At 49.4% G+C, this 15,687-nt stretch overlaps 1 protein-coding gene across 6 annotated transcripts in view; it reads right to left on the bottom strand.

The window, feature by feature from the left end:
• Nucleotides 1–15,687, bottom strand: part of MYO1C (myosin IC) — a 111,898-nt gene that overhangs the window by 44,109 nt on the left and 52,102 nt on the right. For 4 of the 6 annotated variants that reach the window (XR_012897022.1, XM_075904489.1, XM_075904491.1 and 1 more), the window contains exons 2-3: nucleotides 5,714–5,869; nucleotides 4,981–5,096 (exon numbers count right to left, since the gene is read on the bottom strand). Coding sequence is in view for 3 of the 6 variants with exons in the window: in XM_075904489.1 (XP_075760604.1) it covers nucleotides 4,981–5,096; nucleotides 5,714–5,869 (272 nt within the window). In the remaining 3 variants the exon portion in view is untranslated. Of the gene's footprint in view, nucleotides 1–4,197; nucleotides 4,440–4,969; nucleotides 5,097–5,713; nucleotides 5,870–15,687 lie in introns of those variants that run through there. The other 2 variants (XM_075904492.1, XM_075904493.1) reach the window with 2 other exon arrangements.

The following is a 15,687-nucleotide window of genomic DNA, read 5'->3' as shown; positions in this document are numbered from 1 at the left end:
AAAGAGCTCCAATGCCTCTTCTCTAAAGTCGGCCCTGGCGCAGCTGACAGCGACTCTGTTACACCCTCCCCACGAGCCTCCAGCACTTCGGCTATCAGAGCAGAAGGCAGAAAAAACGTACATGGGATGAAATGTGCAGTGAGCACAGTCACTCCACCCGCACCGCCAGGGCACAGGTGAATGCATGGAGGAGAGCGGGGTTACAAACACCAGGAGAGGAAACAGGCAGGGACCATGAGCGCAAGGCGCAGGGTGGGACCCTGAGGCTGGGAGGGAACAAATGGAGCTGAGGAGGGACCTGGGAGAGATGTAGGGAAAGCATCTGGAGCAGAGTCCCCCTGCAGCCTAGGATAAACCACCTGCCCTCCTCTCCCAGCTGCCCGAGGATGCCGGGAGCGGGTGGGAGGGGAGTCGGGGACGGCTGTCCTTCCCACCACGGATGGCTACGGGGGTGCGAAAAGCCGCTCGTCCCCCCTTTCGGTTTCTGTTCCGTGTGTTCTCCAAATAAACACACGTGATTTCAGAACAGGGTCTTCACTGATTCTGTGCACTGTGCGCGTGGCAGGGCAGGGATTACAGGCCAGTACTGTAACGCTGGGGCACCTCGTTAGGAGCAGCAGGTCAGTCTGTCCCACCGCTGCCTGCTCATTCGTGGAACTGGTTTTCAAAGCCTCTGAGTGGCAGTGCCCCATGCTGTGCTCTTCTCGCCCTGGGGCCCCGGCTGCTCAGAATTAGCAGCTGGGCGACCTGCCTCGACCTCCCCCACCCACCAGAACCCCTTCCCTCAACTTCCACGTGTGTTACGGAGCACACAGCGAGCAGCTGCACTAATGGGAATGCTGCTTTTGCTGAGCTTTAACCTCGTCAGACTCCAAAAGGGTCCCTTTGAGGGCCAAGGACACACTCCACCGCCACTCAGCCTGTATCTGAGCTGCGCCTTACTGCGGCCCAGGCTGTGAGCCATGGGAGTGCGGGGTAGCTGGGGGTCCCAGGATCCCGCTCGGCATTTCAACACCTCCCACAGTAATTTTCCAGTCGGGTTGCAGATTTCCGAGGAGATCAGAGTTCCTACAGCAAGGCGCCTTGCGGCTGTTCCCGACCATCGGTGAGATTGCCCTTGGGATCCACCAGTGCCTGCTGCGCCCTCGAGAAGGGCCCCTGCGGTTTCTGTTCTCTCTGGCAGGTGGTCAGGTTCCAAGACAGGGAGGAGGGGTGTGGCAAAGCCCTCCACTGCGTCCTGCACGTTTCCCAAAGCCACTGCCCCTCCCAGCAGAAGCGTATCGATTGCCTGGCTCCTGGGATTGCAGCAGCCCCCGCTCTCCATTGATTCCCAATGACCGGTAGCTTGTCTGGTGTTGCAGGCTTCCTGCTGGCTTCTCAGCTGTCAGAGCGGGTCTCACTCTGCATTCCTGCGCTTCAGGGTGGGGAAAACAATTCATCAAGTTCCACGAAAGCAGCCTGAAGCCAGAGTTCCTTCCAAGCCACGTGGCAGCCCCGCTTCACAGGTGATCTACCAGCCTGGCCCAGTCGGAGGCTCAGGCTCCGTGCAGGGTGGGGCTCAGGACTCCGCCGGGAGGCTGCGCTGCCCCACAGCAGAGGGAACACTGCCTGGCGCAGGCGGGAGTTGTGCTTGTCTCATGGGATCAGAACTGGCCTCCATTGTGTCAAGACGACCCACTCCTGCCAGCATCTGCCAATTGCTCCGCTCAGTGGTTCCTGCACATCCATGCGGGGGGCTCTTCACGTTCTTCCTTGCATCAGTGGCTCCCGGCTCGGTCTGGAGGAACCGCAGCATGCGAGAGGTGTTTGCAATGCAAGCCTCTCCTGAGCGGGGTCAGGGATAACCAGGGAAAAGAGGCTGTTTGCTGCTGCTTCCAAGCAGAAAGGGAGGGAGGAGAGAAGTGCATCATGGAAGGTTGACAAGGTGTACTCAGAACCACTTTCTGCAATGATTGTCCCCCATTGGGAGTCTAACCCAGAATGCAAAGGGGTGGCAGGGCACAGGGCATGGCTGGTGACGCTGCAGGCAGACACCCTACTGGGGACGCACACCAGCGACCTCCGTGCCCAGTGAGGACATGCGCTTTGACTTTGTGAATCTGGGTGCCAAAAGGTCGACTTTAAATCAATGCAACTTCACTTGGAAATGCAACACACCCCGAGTTCTAGAATCTGCTCCTAGGCGGCATGTTCTTTCTGAGGGGGTTGTACCCCCTGACGTGCAAGGGGAGGGCCGCTGCACTGCCTACCTGATATTTTATGACGTTGTCCCTTTATTTAGGGATAACTGCTCTCCACAGACACTGTAATAGGCCTTGTGCCTTAGTTTTCCACCCTCCTCACATGGTGACTCATCATTACTTTGGCTGGGGAAATTCTAGCCAGGCTGTCTCAGTATTTTCCCAATAATGCTGGTGGCTCATCGTGTGTCTTTTCCTGGGTAGTACAGTACTAGTCTTGTCGGCTGGAGAGGCAGCATCCCTCAACTGGCTGACCCTGCCCTCCTGTGAGGTAAAGGCAAAGCTTTACAAACCCAGTTCTCGATATACTTACATGAAACACAGCCCAGGTACCTATCTCGTAATGATCATTCAGTTCAGAACATTACAAGCTTTCATAGACCACCTTACTCCAGGTTTTATACACAACACCACTGTATACAACCAGCTGAGTTAATTGTTTACTCTTGGGAGTTCAGACCCCTGGCTCTCCCTCAGCAGTGCCTGTACGCGGACTGTCACAAAGACATCCGGCATCCCATGTCCAATGGGATAAAACTTTCTGCTTTTCAGTGACAAGGTACCATGGACTCCACGCACCATTGGACGTTGAAGCATTCCCACTAGCTGTCAGGTATTTTGGTATTTGGACAGCAAGGCAGAATTCTTTTCATTTTATACAGCCAGTTTACAAAGTTATGGAAAAATGACCTGAAGGGCTACTGACTGCAATAGATAAAACAGCACATGGCCCCATGCTTGAATCGAGCGTTTCCCACAACATTTAAAAATACACAAATGTTCACATGATTTCCTGAGCAACAGCAATGCCCCTAAGACAGCCAGTCTGGAAATACTGTCTCCTGTATCTCAGTCACGTCTGCGGCCCCTGCACTTATGTTTCCAGCTGAGCTGTACAGCTACAATTTCTCATCGAGGGGGAGAACTTTTTCTGTTTTTGGACTGCTTTGAAAGATGAAGACTGTGCAGGCCCTCTCCCCCCCGGCACAAAGGATAATGGAAGAGCAGCAGAATCGGGTAATGCTTTCGTGCTGCACTCCTCAGGCAGCCCCGTCTCAGACACTGTCACTACAATTCACACAGATGTACCTAGAATGCACCGGGGTGCACTCGCAATGGTCACTCTCACTTTCCCATGTGTGTACAGAAGGAACTCTGGTGCATGCATCGTGTGGAAGCCAGGCGTGCGGGGCTGGAGAGTGGCAAGGGGCTGCGGGCTGGGGAAGAGGATTGGTGTATGGGGAGTGCGGGTTCTGGAGTGGGGCTGGGATGGGGAATTTGGGGTGTTGGCTGCCCTGGGGACAGTGGCAGGGAGAGAGGACTCTCCCCACAGCATCCTGGCATCGGGGCGGGAGGAGAGGCGTCTGACTACGCTGCAGCCCCGGATGCCCCCAGCCTCACTCCACTGCCTGTGGCCACGCAGTGGAGTGCAGGGTGCACGCCGGCGCAGCTTTGCTAATTAAGTGCATGGCCCTCGGCGGCCTTCGGCGCGGCCACAGGTGGACCCCTTAGTGGGAGCATGGCTCAGCAGAGGGTCTGTGAGATTGTAATTCTCCTCCAAAGAACTCTGCAGGAAGGGAGGGAAGAGTGAACCACTTCTAACACAACGTACCCCACTGAGGGCCCAACACACACAGGCCAAACCTCTCTGGTCCGGCAGGTCCTCAGAGGTTGCCAGTGGCAGGGAGCTCCACCAGCTGGAGCAGGCTGGCTGCCGGGGGCAGCAGACTGGGCCAGCCAGCAGCCAGGAGGCAAGTCCCAGGAGAGCCTGAGGCCTGACCTCCCCTGGTCTGGCAAACTCCTGGGTTTGGGACTGCTCAGGTCCTGAGGGTGCCGGACCAGGGAGGTCTCACCTGTACAATTCTAACGATTCTGGATTTTCCCAAGCAACTCTGTTTCTAGCACCGCCTCACCATGCCTGTAGCATCCTCCCCTCTCACTTGCACTGGTGAGTTACCTGCCAACAACAGGAAACCGCTCACATAACGCTCCCTGGCTCTTCAAAATAATCGTGTTTATTCCTTGGAAGGCCTTTGGGAGAAAGAGCCTTTAAGAGGTCTCCCAGGATTGGGCCCTGGCTCCGCAAGTAGCTTGGTCAGCTAGGCTCAACTCAGCTGCATCCTCTCTCTTTTGGTCTGACAGAAAAAAAATCAGTGACATTCAAAAATAGCTTTCAAGCTTCAGAAACCTTATTTTAAATAGGAAATTAGGAACATTCGCCAGGCCATGCAAACAACAGTCCTTGTTCCAACGGGCTCATGGTATCTTAGCGACAAAGGCAAGAGCCGATTATTGCTGGTCAAGCAGTGACAGCGGAGGTAGGAGAGGAGCCATTTACACCCACACTCAAGTCACATGCTGGATAAGCTGCTCAGCAGCAAGGGAAATGTAGAACCAGCTCATCTAGTTAGCAAATACCCTGGGACAACGGGGTCTCTGGTCCTGCCTGAGCCGAATCAGCATCTGAGACTCCTCCAAGTCTGAAATCATTTGGCCAGGAAGGAACCAACCCGCCCGTCAACCAAGACTCTCCTAGGCAACTCATCTCTTTGGAAAGAGAAACAGGAATAAAAGTAGCCACACATGGCACCTGCGAACGGGCCCTTTCGCCCCCAATCACTTCAGTACTCTGCTTGAAAGATGGCAGGGGGAGTCTCACAGGTTTGCTTTTCGCATATCAGCATGACACAGGCCAGGTGGGAATGGCACACACGGTATTGTTTACCCACAGGCCACTCACAGGTGAGGAGAGACTTCATAGAAACTGACGCCTCGGTATCGCTCCATGTGTTGCTTGCTGTAGATTTCCAGGTCCTTGTACGGATTTACTGACACCAGAACTGAGCCAATGTAAGTCTGAAAAGAGCAGAAAAGAAAAGCATGACGTGAAGGACAGCACCTGCCTCCAGAATTACTCTGCAAGCCCAGACATTGGTACAGGGACAGCCGGCCCGCTGTCAGGGGGCTGAAGAAACCTCACAGCTAGTCAACACAGAACTTGTGCTGGATGTGTCCTCCTTACCAAAAGTGCTGCATTTACAGCTCTGAGTGACTGCTCCAGTCTGTCTGGAAAGCCCAGCTTCAGTGCTGGGTTATTTTTGACCATTTGTTCCAATATTCGGGATAAGCACTATGACTGGGTTTGTTAGCACCACAACAGAATAGCTAGCTCTGTGAAGCTGGACGTTGCTGTAGGGTCTGGATTTTCAGTGGTGCGAGGCACTCAGAATTCCAGCCGAACTTAATTGGAGTTGCAGATACACAACGATCTGAAAATCAGGCCCTGTGTTTGCCAGTAGGTCAATACAGAGACCAGGTCTGAGAATCCAGACCATGGGGTATAAAAGGGGAGCTGATGGACACCACCACTTCTGGAGCTCACACCTGCAGAACAAAATCAAAAGGGCCAACTCTGAAAAAATATCCACATTCTAGTCCAAGCTCAGCACACTGGCTGCTGCTTTGCTACTCACATAGATGAGATTCTCCTTGAATCGCTTGCGCAGGTTTTCAATAAAGGCGGCTTCGCTAGTAAAGTTCTCTAGCAGGACGAAATCCTGAACCCCCACACGGTCACGGGCTGTCAGAGCACTCTCCATTGTCAATCGCACACCGTCACTCCCTGCTCCCTGCAACCCAAACCAGTGAAATCGTAAGGTCTCCACCCCCAAAGATGAAGACGCACGGTCAGGATACGAACAGTAGAAAATAAAGCAAACTCCAGGCACTTCACACTAGCAATGGCCCGTTTGCCAAAAGACGAAGCAGCTTTGGGGAGGAAAAGTTATTACTCAAATTCCAATCAAAAAACTGGATCAAATAAATGTCGCAAGAAGGATCGGTCAGGAAGTAAGTCTGAACTGTTTTCCTATTTCCATAGCTTGTGGTAAAGGACCTGCCTTGAGGCAAACAGCCTTCCAGGGAGCAGTGAATGGTTAGACACCATGTAGGCGGACAAGCTGGCACCCCTAATCCAAGCACCTTTTCCTGACATCTGTCAGCAGCACAACTGAAATGATGACACAGATCTAAACACAATCATTCATACGAGACAAGGGATTTTTTTTTCCTCTTCTCTCATCACTAAGCTAGTGAGAGAACATTGCTCCTGCAAACGCACTCACGCGTTACTTTTTCTCTCAACTTCGCTCAGCTCCTCCTCAAGCAGGGGGAGAGCATACCCATCTCCTCCTGCACTTGCCCTGGAGAGCACGGAGGGGCCCGCAGAGCACTGCTCTGACTGCAGGTGGATGTGCACAATCTCACCCCTGCAGAAGCTCTTTGCCAAGAAGAGCACATCCCACCCCTAAGATTCCCAGCAGAGCGGAAGTTTAAGGAGATGCACGTACAGTTTTCCAACCAGCTTTCTGCTCCGAGTCGCTCCCTTTCCGGTTTCTAACATTTCAGTAGGAGCTGTGGAGGGTGAACCTATGCTCAGACTAGTAATTGCATTGCATTGCGAACGCCAGCACACACCTATTTGATTTTGGTAGCATCCCTCCTACGAATCACACGGCCAAGTGCACTGCCCTACCACAGAGATACAAACCGAGAGACAGACAAAGGCACGCTTTCTGTAGAGGCTGAAGGAGAAGGGGGCTCGTGAGGCAGATACAGGGGGACGCTCCAAGCGCAGGATACAGAAGAAAGCTCTCGTGCCAACTGGGGACAGATTGAGTGAGGCAAGAAAGAGGCAACTGGGGCTAAATAGAAGAGGGAGCCAGGCAGAGACACGTTCCTGGCATCTCTTAGCCCACTAATATCATCACGGAGCACCGCACAGGCAACCAGCTGGTCTCTCCCACATGGAAAGGAACAGCGGAACGGCCTTGTAGTGAAGGAACTAGTTGAGAACTTGAAAGTGGAAGACAGTATAGGGGACAGTGATCATGAAATAATAGAGTTCATGATCTTAAGGAAAGGTAGAAGGGAGACCAGCACAATTGAGGTAATGGATTTCAGGAAGGCAGATTTTGATAAGCTCAGAGAACTTGTAGGTAAGGTCCCATGGGAAGCAAGACTGAAGGGAAAAACAACTGAGGAGAGTTGGAAGTATTTCAAAGGGACGTTGTTAAGGGCCCAAAAGCAAACAATTCCGCTGTGTAGGAAAGATAGAAAATATGGCAAAAGACCAGCTTGGCTTAACAAGGAGATCTTGCATGATCTCAAAATAAAAAAGGAGTCATATAAAAAATGGAAACTAGGACAAATAACAAAGGATGAATATAGGCAAGCAACACGGGAATGCAGGGGCAAGATTAGAAAGGCAAAGGCACAAAATGAGATCAAACTAGCTACAGGCATAAAGGGAAACAAGAAGACCTTTTCTAAATACATTAGAAGCAAGAGGAAGACCAAGGACAGGGTAGGCCCACTGCTTAGTGAGGAGGGAGAAGCAGTAACAGGAAACTTGGAAATGGCAGAGATGCTCAATGACTTCTTTGTTTCGGTCTTCACCGAGAAGTCTGGAGGTGTGCCTAACGTAGTGAATACAAGCAGAGAGAGGGTAAGTTTAGAAGATAGGCTACACAAAGAACAAGTTAAAAATCACTTAGGAAAGTTAGATGTCAGCAAGTCACCAGGTCCTGATGAAATGCATCCCAGGATACTCAAGGAGCTGATAGAGGAGGTATCTGAGCCTTTAGCTATGATCTTTGAAAAATCATGGCAGACAGGGGAGATTCCAGAAGACCGGAAAAGGGCAAATATTGTGCCCATCTATAAAAAGGGGAATAAGAACAACCCAGGAAACTACAGACCGGTCAGTTTAACGTCTGTCCCGGGGAAGATAATGGAGCAGGTAATTAAGGAAATCATATGCAAACACTTGGAAAGTAATAAAGTGATAGGGAATAGCCAGCATGGGTTTGTGAAGAACAAGTCATGCCAAACTAATCTGATAGCTTTCTTTGATAGGATAACGAGCCTTGTGGATAAGGGAGAAGCGGTGGATGTCATATACCTAGACTTTAGTAAGGCATTTGATACGGTCTCGCATGATATTCTTATTGATAAACTAGGCAAATATAACTTAGATAGGGCCACAATAAGGTGGGTGCATAATTGGCTGGATAACCGTAGTCAGAGAGTTGTTGTTAACAGTGCTAAATCCTGCTGGAAAGGGATAACCAGTGGAGTTCCGCAAGGGTCTGTTTTGGGACCCATACTGTTCAATATCTTCATCAATGATGTAGATATTGGGCTAGAGAGTACGCTTATTAAGTTTGCAGATGATACCAAACTGGGTGGGGTTGCGACTTCTTTGGAGGATAGGGACATAATTCAAAATGACCTTAGCAAGTTAGAGAAATGGTCAGAGGTAAACAGGATGAGGTTTAATAAAGAGAAATGCAAAGTGCTCCACTTAGGAAGGAACAATCAGTTCCATACATACAAGATGGGAAGCGACTGTCTAGGAAGGAGCATGGCGGAAAGGGATCTAGGGGTCATAGTGGACCACAAGTTGAATATGAGTCAACAGTGTGATGCTGTTGCAAAAAAAGCAAATATGATTCTAGGTTGTATCAACAGGTGTGTTGTAAGCAAAACTCGTGAAGTCATTCTGCCACTCTACTCTTCACTAGTTAGGCCTCAGCTGGAGTACTGTGTCCAGTTCTGGGCGCCACATTTCAAGAAAGATGTGGAGAAATTGGAAAGGGTACAGAGAAGAGCGACAAGAATGATGAAAGGTTTAGAGAACATGACATATGAAGCCAGGCTTCATGAACTGGGCTTGTTTAGTTTGGAAAAAAGAAGATTAAGGGGGGACATGATAGCGGTTTTCAAATATCTAAAAGGGTGTCACAAGGAGGAAGGAGAAAATTTGTTCCTCTTGGTTACTGAGGACAGGACAAGGAGTAATGGGCTTAAAGTGCAGCAGGGGAGGTTTAGATTGGACATTAGGAAAAAATTCCTAACTGTCAGGGTGGTCAAATATTGGAATAAATTGCCAAGGGAGGTGGTGGAATCTCCCTCTCTGGAGATATTTAAGAACAGGGTAGATAGACATCTGTCAGGGATGGTGTAGACGGAGCTTGGTCCTGCCTTGAGGGCAGGGGGCTGGACTCGATGACCTCTCGAGGTCCCTTCCAGTCCTATTATTCTATGATTCTATGAAATGACCCTCCTGGGGATCTGTGCTAAGAAACTTACACTGGGTTATGAGCCTTTTCTACCTGTGGCATTTAAGTGGCCCCCACTCTGCTAGTATCTGGGAACCTTACAATATTTAAACTATTTAGCCTCACAGAACCCATGAAAGCAGGGGAATTTAATCAGAGAGAAGCTAAGTAACTTGCCCAAGGTCACAGAGAAAGTTAATAGCTGAGCAAGGAACTGAATCCAGGACTCTCAAGCCCCACGCAAGTCCCCTAAGCAATGGCCTGCCCCTCCCTCCACAGTAATACCTTGTAGTTCTTAATGCCACTACAGGGAGGAAACCGGGGGCATTACTCCTCCCACGACCTCCCACTGCTTCACTTGCAGCCCCAGCAACAGCGGGAGGGTGAGACTGGAGTGTTTCTAACACACCTGCTCTGGGAATTGCCCTGGGGCTGTTCTATGCTGGGTGACACAGGAGCTCAAACCAGATACTCACAATGGCCCCTTTGGCCCTCGGAATCTCGCTGACATGACCGGAATGCAAACAGATCAGTAAATACATAGTAATACAAGGGAACAAATCTACATTGGTCCCTGAAAATCAAACAGATGGTGCCCCACTCTCTTTCTCCATCTCCAATGCTCATTAATTTATTACATTTTAATTTGATCTACTTCATGTAGTCCCTTAGGCAGATGCAAATTTGATACTGTGTCCCTGGGCTTGAACAAAGACATTAACTGGACGTTGCATTATAAAGCTAGTCTGCCCTGCATTTAACACCTCATTTACATCAAAAGCGAAGTACAGGACACTTCCAGCCACTTAATTAGCGTCATTAGCACCAGTCCTGCAACTGACAGGTACCTTCTCCCCCTTCTCTTTCTGTTACAATTACTGGGTTTCTATTCTTCCTCTTCAGCTCATCTGAAGAAGTGGGTTTTGCCCATACTATATCTGTGTGTGTTAGTTTCTAAGTGCCACAGGATTACTCCTTGTTGGCTACAGAAGTGTTTAAACCTGCACAGTCAGCTTTGGTAAATTTACTGAAAGACCCACATGCAGTTTTATAACTCATCCTGTAAAAGAAACTGGAAAATAAATCAGATCCCACTCCCCTGAAGTCCAGTTCTCAAAAGTGCTCAGTTCTTTCCTCGGCCTCGCCCTCAGCCCAGGACACACCATTTCAAACTGCGATTAAGGAACAGCAGGACGTCCTCCCTAAGAAAAAGAACACTTTTCTTCTGACCTATCCGCGGAGACTAACATTTATGACTAAGGCTATGTCTACGCTGCAGAGCTTTTCCGGGAGACCGCCGGGATCCCAGAAAAGCTATGCCGTGTCCAAGGAACACGTCCGCTTTTTCAGAACAGTTTCCAAAAAAGCGGACGCATTCTTTCGCCATCCATGTAATCCTCATTGCATGAGGAAGAAGGGATGTTCCGAAAGAGGAGGTTTTTCCAAAATTTGGTCCCATGTAGACGGGCCAAATTTTGGAAAAGCTTCTTCCGAAAGAAAAGCAGAAAAAGACGCAATTTGCGTATCTTTTTCCGACTTTTCTTTGCGGTCTAGACAGCCTAAGTATCTTCCAGCTTCTCCCAGTACATTTCTCACTCAGATTTCCAAGGCTCTCGCTCAGCAGAAACAAAGAAGCCATGTTGGATTTTCAGCGAGTGTTTACCATTTTAAGAATGACCAGGAACAATTAGACTGCCTTCGCTCTAATGTATTTACACAGCCTGCAGGAGAGTCAGGCTTTGCAGAACCTACGTTTTCATTTCAAGGTTTGAGCCCTCCAGGTTGCAAAGATAGCCTTCCAAATATAAATTTAGTGGAAATGGTGTGCAGACAGAAACATGCTCTCAGCTCCTCCATGCAGTCATTAATTCTGACTTGCTACCTCACAAGTTTAATCACGCTTTATAAGGGTTAGCATTAACTATTTTGCAGCAGAACATTTTCTGCAGATGGGATGCAGAAGGGGGTGGAAAGCAAGGCTTGCGAGGTGGAAAACTGTGCATAGCTGCAGAAAAGGTTACGCACAGGAAAGAATGGCCAAAAAGACAGAGAGAAAGGATGATGGGGAAGGAAGAGAGAAGAGGCAGAAATAGCAGTGATTACTAAGGGGAGCACATTTTCTCACTGAGTGATAAGTGTGGCAAAAAGGTATTGAACAAAGAACACAACTAAAAGGATGGTTGCTTTAATCTAGCGAAGTACATACATCTACATACAATCAGACTAGAAGTAAGGTGCAAGCTTTGACTTGGGAGAGTCATCAATCCCCAAACCACCTCACCAGGAGTTGTGGTGCTCTCTTTAAAATCAAAACGGGATGTTTTTCTAAAAGACCAATCGCAGTAGGGGACTTGAGGCTGGAATGGACACAGGGAAATGCTATGGCCCATGCTTTGCAGGAGGACACTGCGATGGTCCTTTCTGGCCTTTGCATCTGTCCTTCCTCTGTGGTATCATCTCATCTATCGGCAAAGCAAAACGATGGCATTCAAAGCAAAGACTGATCTCTAGTCCGAAGTTACCTTTGAGAAAGGTCTTCTTCTCCAGCTTCCTGCTTTCTTCGGAAACTCAGCGTTTGCCTCTTGTAACTTCAAATATACCAGAGCTAAGTAACCTGGACACTGTCTGAAAGGGGTGTGTTGAGGCCAAGGGTCAGGATCAGGTGGAAAGGCAGAGTCTGCACAGACACGTTGCTCAGGCACCTTTCCATTGTAACCCCAGTGTCGGTGCCCAGCCTCCATGCCGTGGTTCTCAGCCATACTGGCTTCACTTAGCATGCTGGCCCAGCGGTGCCAACAGAAGCTCTGCCCAGACTTGCCCTGCAGTGCAATCACAAACACACCGGATAGCAATTGTCCAAGAATGGAAGCACTGCTGGGAGGGGCCACTGCCAATTTTACAGGCATTGCTAGTTATTACCACCGCCTGATGCAGCAACAATTCCCTAGTTCAGGGATCCCAAGCAGCTACCTTCAGCACTTTCACTGCCCAGAGAGAACCACCGAACTGAAGCGAGCACCTCTGGTGCTTGTGACACAGTACCGATGCTGTGTCTGGCAGTGGGCAGGCTAGGGAGAAAGGACGCCTCACTAGTATGGGAGAAACTATGACACAGTCCTGTGGCACGTGAACAATGCTGTCAGCACTTCCGCTGACAAAACACTTCTACCCCCAATGAGTAGGGCTTGCTGTGTCGGCAGGGGAGCACTCCTGGCACTTGCCAAGGCATCACTTTGTTTTCCGTGGTGGGCAAGGGGAAAGTCTGTTTAAGCACCAGTGAAGAACAGAAGTTTTGTCAAGCAAGTGCAAGTGTAGATGCAGCCTCAGTTTGCCCCGTGGGAGTGACAGGGGGGTTGCCCCAGAAATCCAAACAGACTCAGGCTTTGTCTACACTACACAGCCTTTAGCAACACGGCCAGGTGGCTAGTAGTCGGGCAGTGTGCCTGCTTGTCTTTTGCCAACAAAATACTCCCACCCCCTAGCTGCAGGGTTCCTGCTGTCGACAGGGGAGAGCTTCTGTCCTATTGCACAGCCACTTGCTATGGGAGGAATCAGAGAATCCTAGGACTGGAAGGGACCTCGAGAGTCATCGAGTCCAGTCCCCTGCCCCTATGGTAGGACCCAGTACTGTCTAGACCATCCCTGATAGACATTTATCTAACCTACTCTTAAATGTCTCCAGAGATGGGGATTCCACAACCTCCCTGGGCAATTTATTCCAGTGTTTGCCCACCCTGACAGTTAGGAACGTTTTCCTAATGTCCAACCTAAACCTCCCTTGCTGCAGTTTAAGCCCATTGCTTCTTGTTCTATCCCCAGAGGCCAAGATGAACAAGTTTTCTCCCTCCTCCTTGTGACAGCCTTTTAGATACCTGAAAACGGCTATCATGTCCCCCCTCAATCTTCTCTTTTCCAAACTAAACAAATCCAATTCTTTCAGCCTTCCCTCATAGCTCATGTTCTCTAGACCTGTAATCGTTCTTGTTGCTCTTCTCTGAACCCTCTCCAATTTCTCCACATCTTTCTTGAAATGTGGTGCCCAGAACTGGACACAATACTCCAACTGAGGCCTAACCAGCGCAGAGTAGAGCGGAAGAATGACTTCTCGTGTCTTGCTCACAACACACCTGTTAATGCATCTCAGAATCATGTTGGCTTTTTTTGCAACAGCATCACACTGTTGACTCATATTTAGCGTGTGGTCCACTATAGCCCCTAGATCTTTCTGCTGTACTCCTTCCTAGATAGTCGCTTCCCATTCTGTATGTGTGAAATTGATTGTTCCTTCCTAAGTGGAGCACTTTGCATTTGTCTTTATTAAATTTCATCCTGTTTACCTCAGACCATTTCTCCAATTTGTCCAGGTCATTTTGAATTACGACCCTATTCTCCAAAGTAGTTGCAACCCCTCCCAGCTTGGTATCATCTGCAAACTTAATAAGAGTACTTACTATGCTAATATCTAAATTGTTGATGAAGATATTGAACAGAGCCGGTCCCAAAACAGACCCCTGCGGAACTCCACTTGTTATACCTTCCAGCAGGATTGTGAACCATTAATAACTACTCTCTGAGTACGGTTATCCAGCCAGTTATGCACCCACCTTATAGTAGCCCCATCTAAGTTGTATTTGCCTAGTTTATTGATAAGAATATCATGGGAGACCGTATCAAACGCCTTACTAAAGTCTAGGTATCCCACATCCGCTTCTCCCTTATCCTAAAGCAGGGGCCTTTTCTAAATCCCTGTGAATGCCAAAAGCGTTGCCATTCAATTGGCAGTGCAGACAAAGCCTCCGTGTGATTCGACTGCCCGTCCCACTAACAGAGCATTCTGTGCCCTCTCCCTCAAACAGGCCTTTGTTGCCATCCTTTGGTGGACTCGCAGAGCTAACACACTGAGGAATGGATGCTCTTGAACTGATGGCTGGATACGGACTGCAGAGGAGCCATTCCCGGGTTATGTGACCCCAACTCGCGCCTCTAATCTCTCCTCCAGAACACGCAGTACAACAGTGGCGCAGGGCCAGAAAAGCAAAAGCAGTTACTGTTGAAAGACGGGCCTGAGCCAGCACGGCTACTTCCACAGGCCTTTTCCTACCCATAATTACACGTCGGGACACGGGGAGCAGATGGGCTGGGTAGAACGGCACCAAATGACACCGAGCCATAGCTGCTTTACACCAGCCCAGACTACACGGTTGACTCTCAGGGGATCAGAATTCCCCACCTTCTTGCTCAGTTCCTTGGAATACAACAGAACTCGAACACAGAGCACTGCCGGGGAAGGGCTGATAAACCCTCCATGTAGGCTGGCTCACTAAACCCTTACCTAGCATTTCAGGGCAGACACATTTTATTTGTAACTAATTTTAAATGCTGAAGTGCAGTGGACTCCCCACAAGCCAATGAAACACAGGGCCTTCTGAGCTCTGCGGGACGCATTTACAGAGCACTTTTCAGTCGCCCTTTTTAAAGTTAGTTTGAGCTTCCCTTTGACGTCTTCCCCGTGAATGACGAGAACGAGATTGCCTTGTCAACGAGTACAGGGGGATCGTAGGGCTGATAAGATCTCATGAACCTCTGGCCACAGACTGCCTGAGAGCAGGGCTGCATAACACACTAATACGCTGCCTTGGGTGTAAGAGTCTTTTCTTCTGTACCAACATTTCCAAACAATCCCATTTTGCGGGTCTACCAGAATGGGTAAATGAGCTAGTAAGCATAACAAAGCATTTTCAGGCAAACAGGTGGGTCTGTTTATTATAAACCACTATTCTAAGTTACACGCAACAGGTGATCAAAAAAGTGTCGCCCCTCCGCCTGGGCCAGCCATCTCTCCAGAGTTTGTGAAGCACTTGGGAACCCGTGCAATAAAGGCTGTTATACAACAAAGACGACTTTAAATCATCAATCCCACTCTAAGCTCAACAGAATGTGTGCCTAAATCCCCAAGTCACCTCTGAAAATCTCACCTGTATTATAATAAACTGGCTAATATCCCCATCTGCAGAAGGCAGAACTATACAGAAACCCATTGGGGAGGCTGCTGCTGTAGTAGATGATCAGGAACATTAGTCCTGATATCCGAATTACATATGGTTCAGCTGAGAACTCCAGAACCAGCTCCAGAAGAGGAAGGAGTGGGAAAGGAGACAAGGACCCAGATTAGAATCTGGACTGAAACTCAGGTCACACAGCTCGTGTAGCATTTTTCAACGCAACTTGGAATCTGAAAATCTGCAAAATTTTCTTCCTGGTCTCGGCTCCGCTCTACTCAGGGAAAGAGATGGGATGTGGGCTGGGCTGGAAGGTGGCAGGAAAAC

This window comes from Pelodiscus sinensis, chromosome 21 (assembly GCF_049634645.1).
Source record: "Pelodiscus sinensis isolate JC-2024 chromosome 21, ASM4963464v1, whole genome shotgun sequence".
NCBI lineage: Eukaryota > Metazoa > Chordata > Testudines > Trionychidae > Pelodiscus > Pelodiscus sinensis.
Note: the sequence above shows the minus strand (reverse complement) of the source record. Positions and strands in the feature narration are given on the sequence as shown.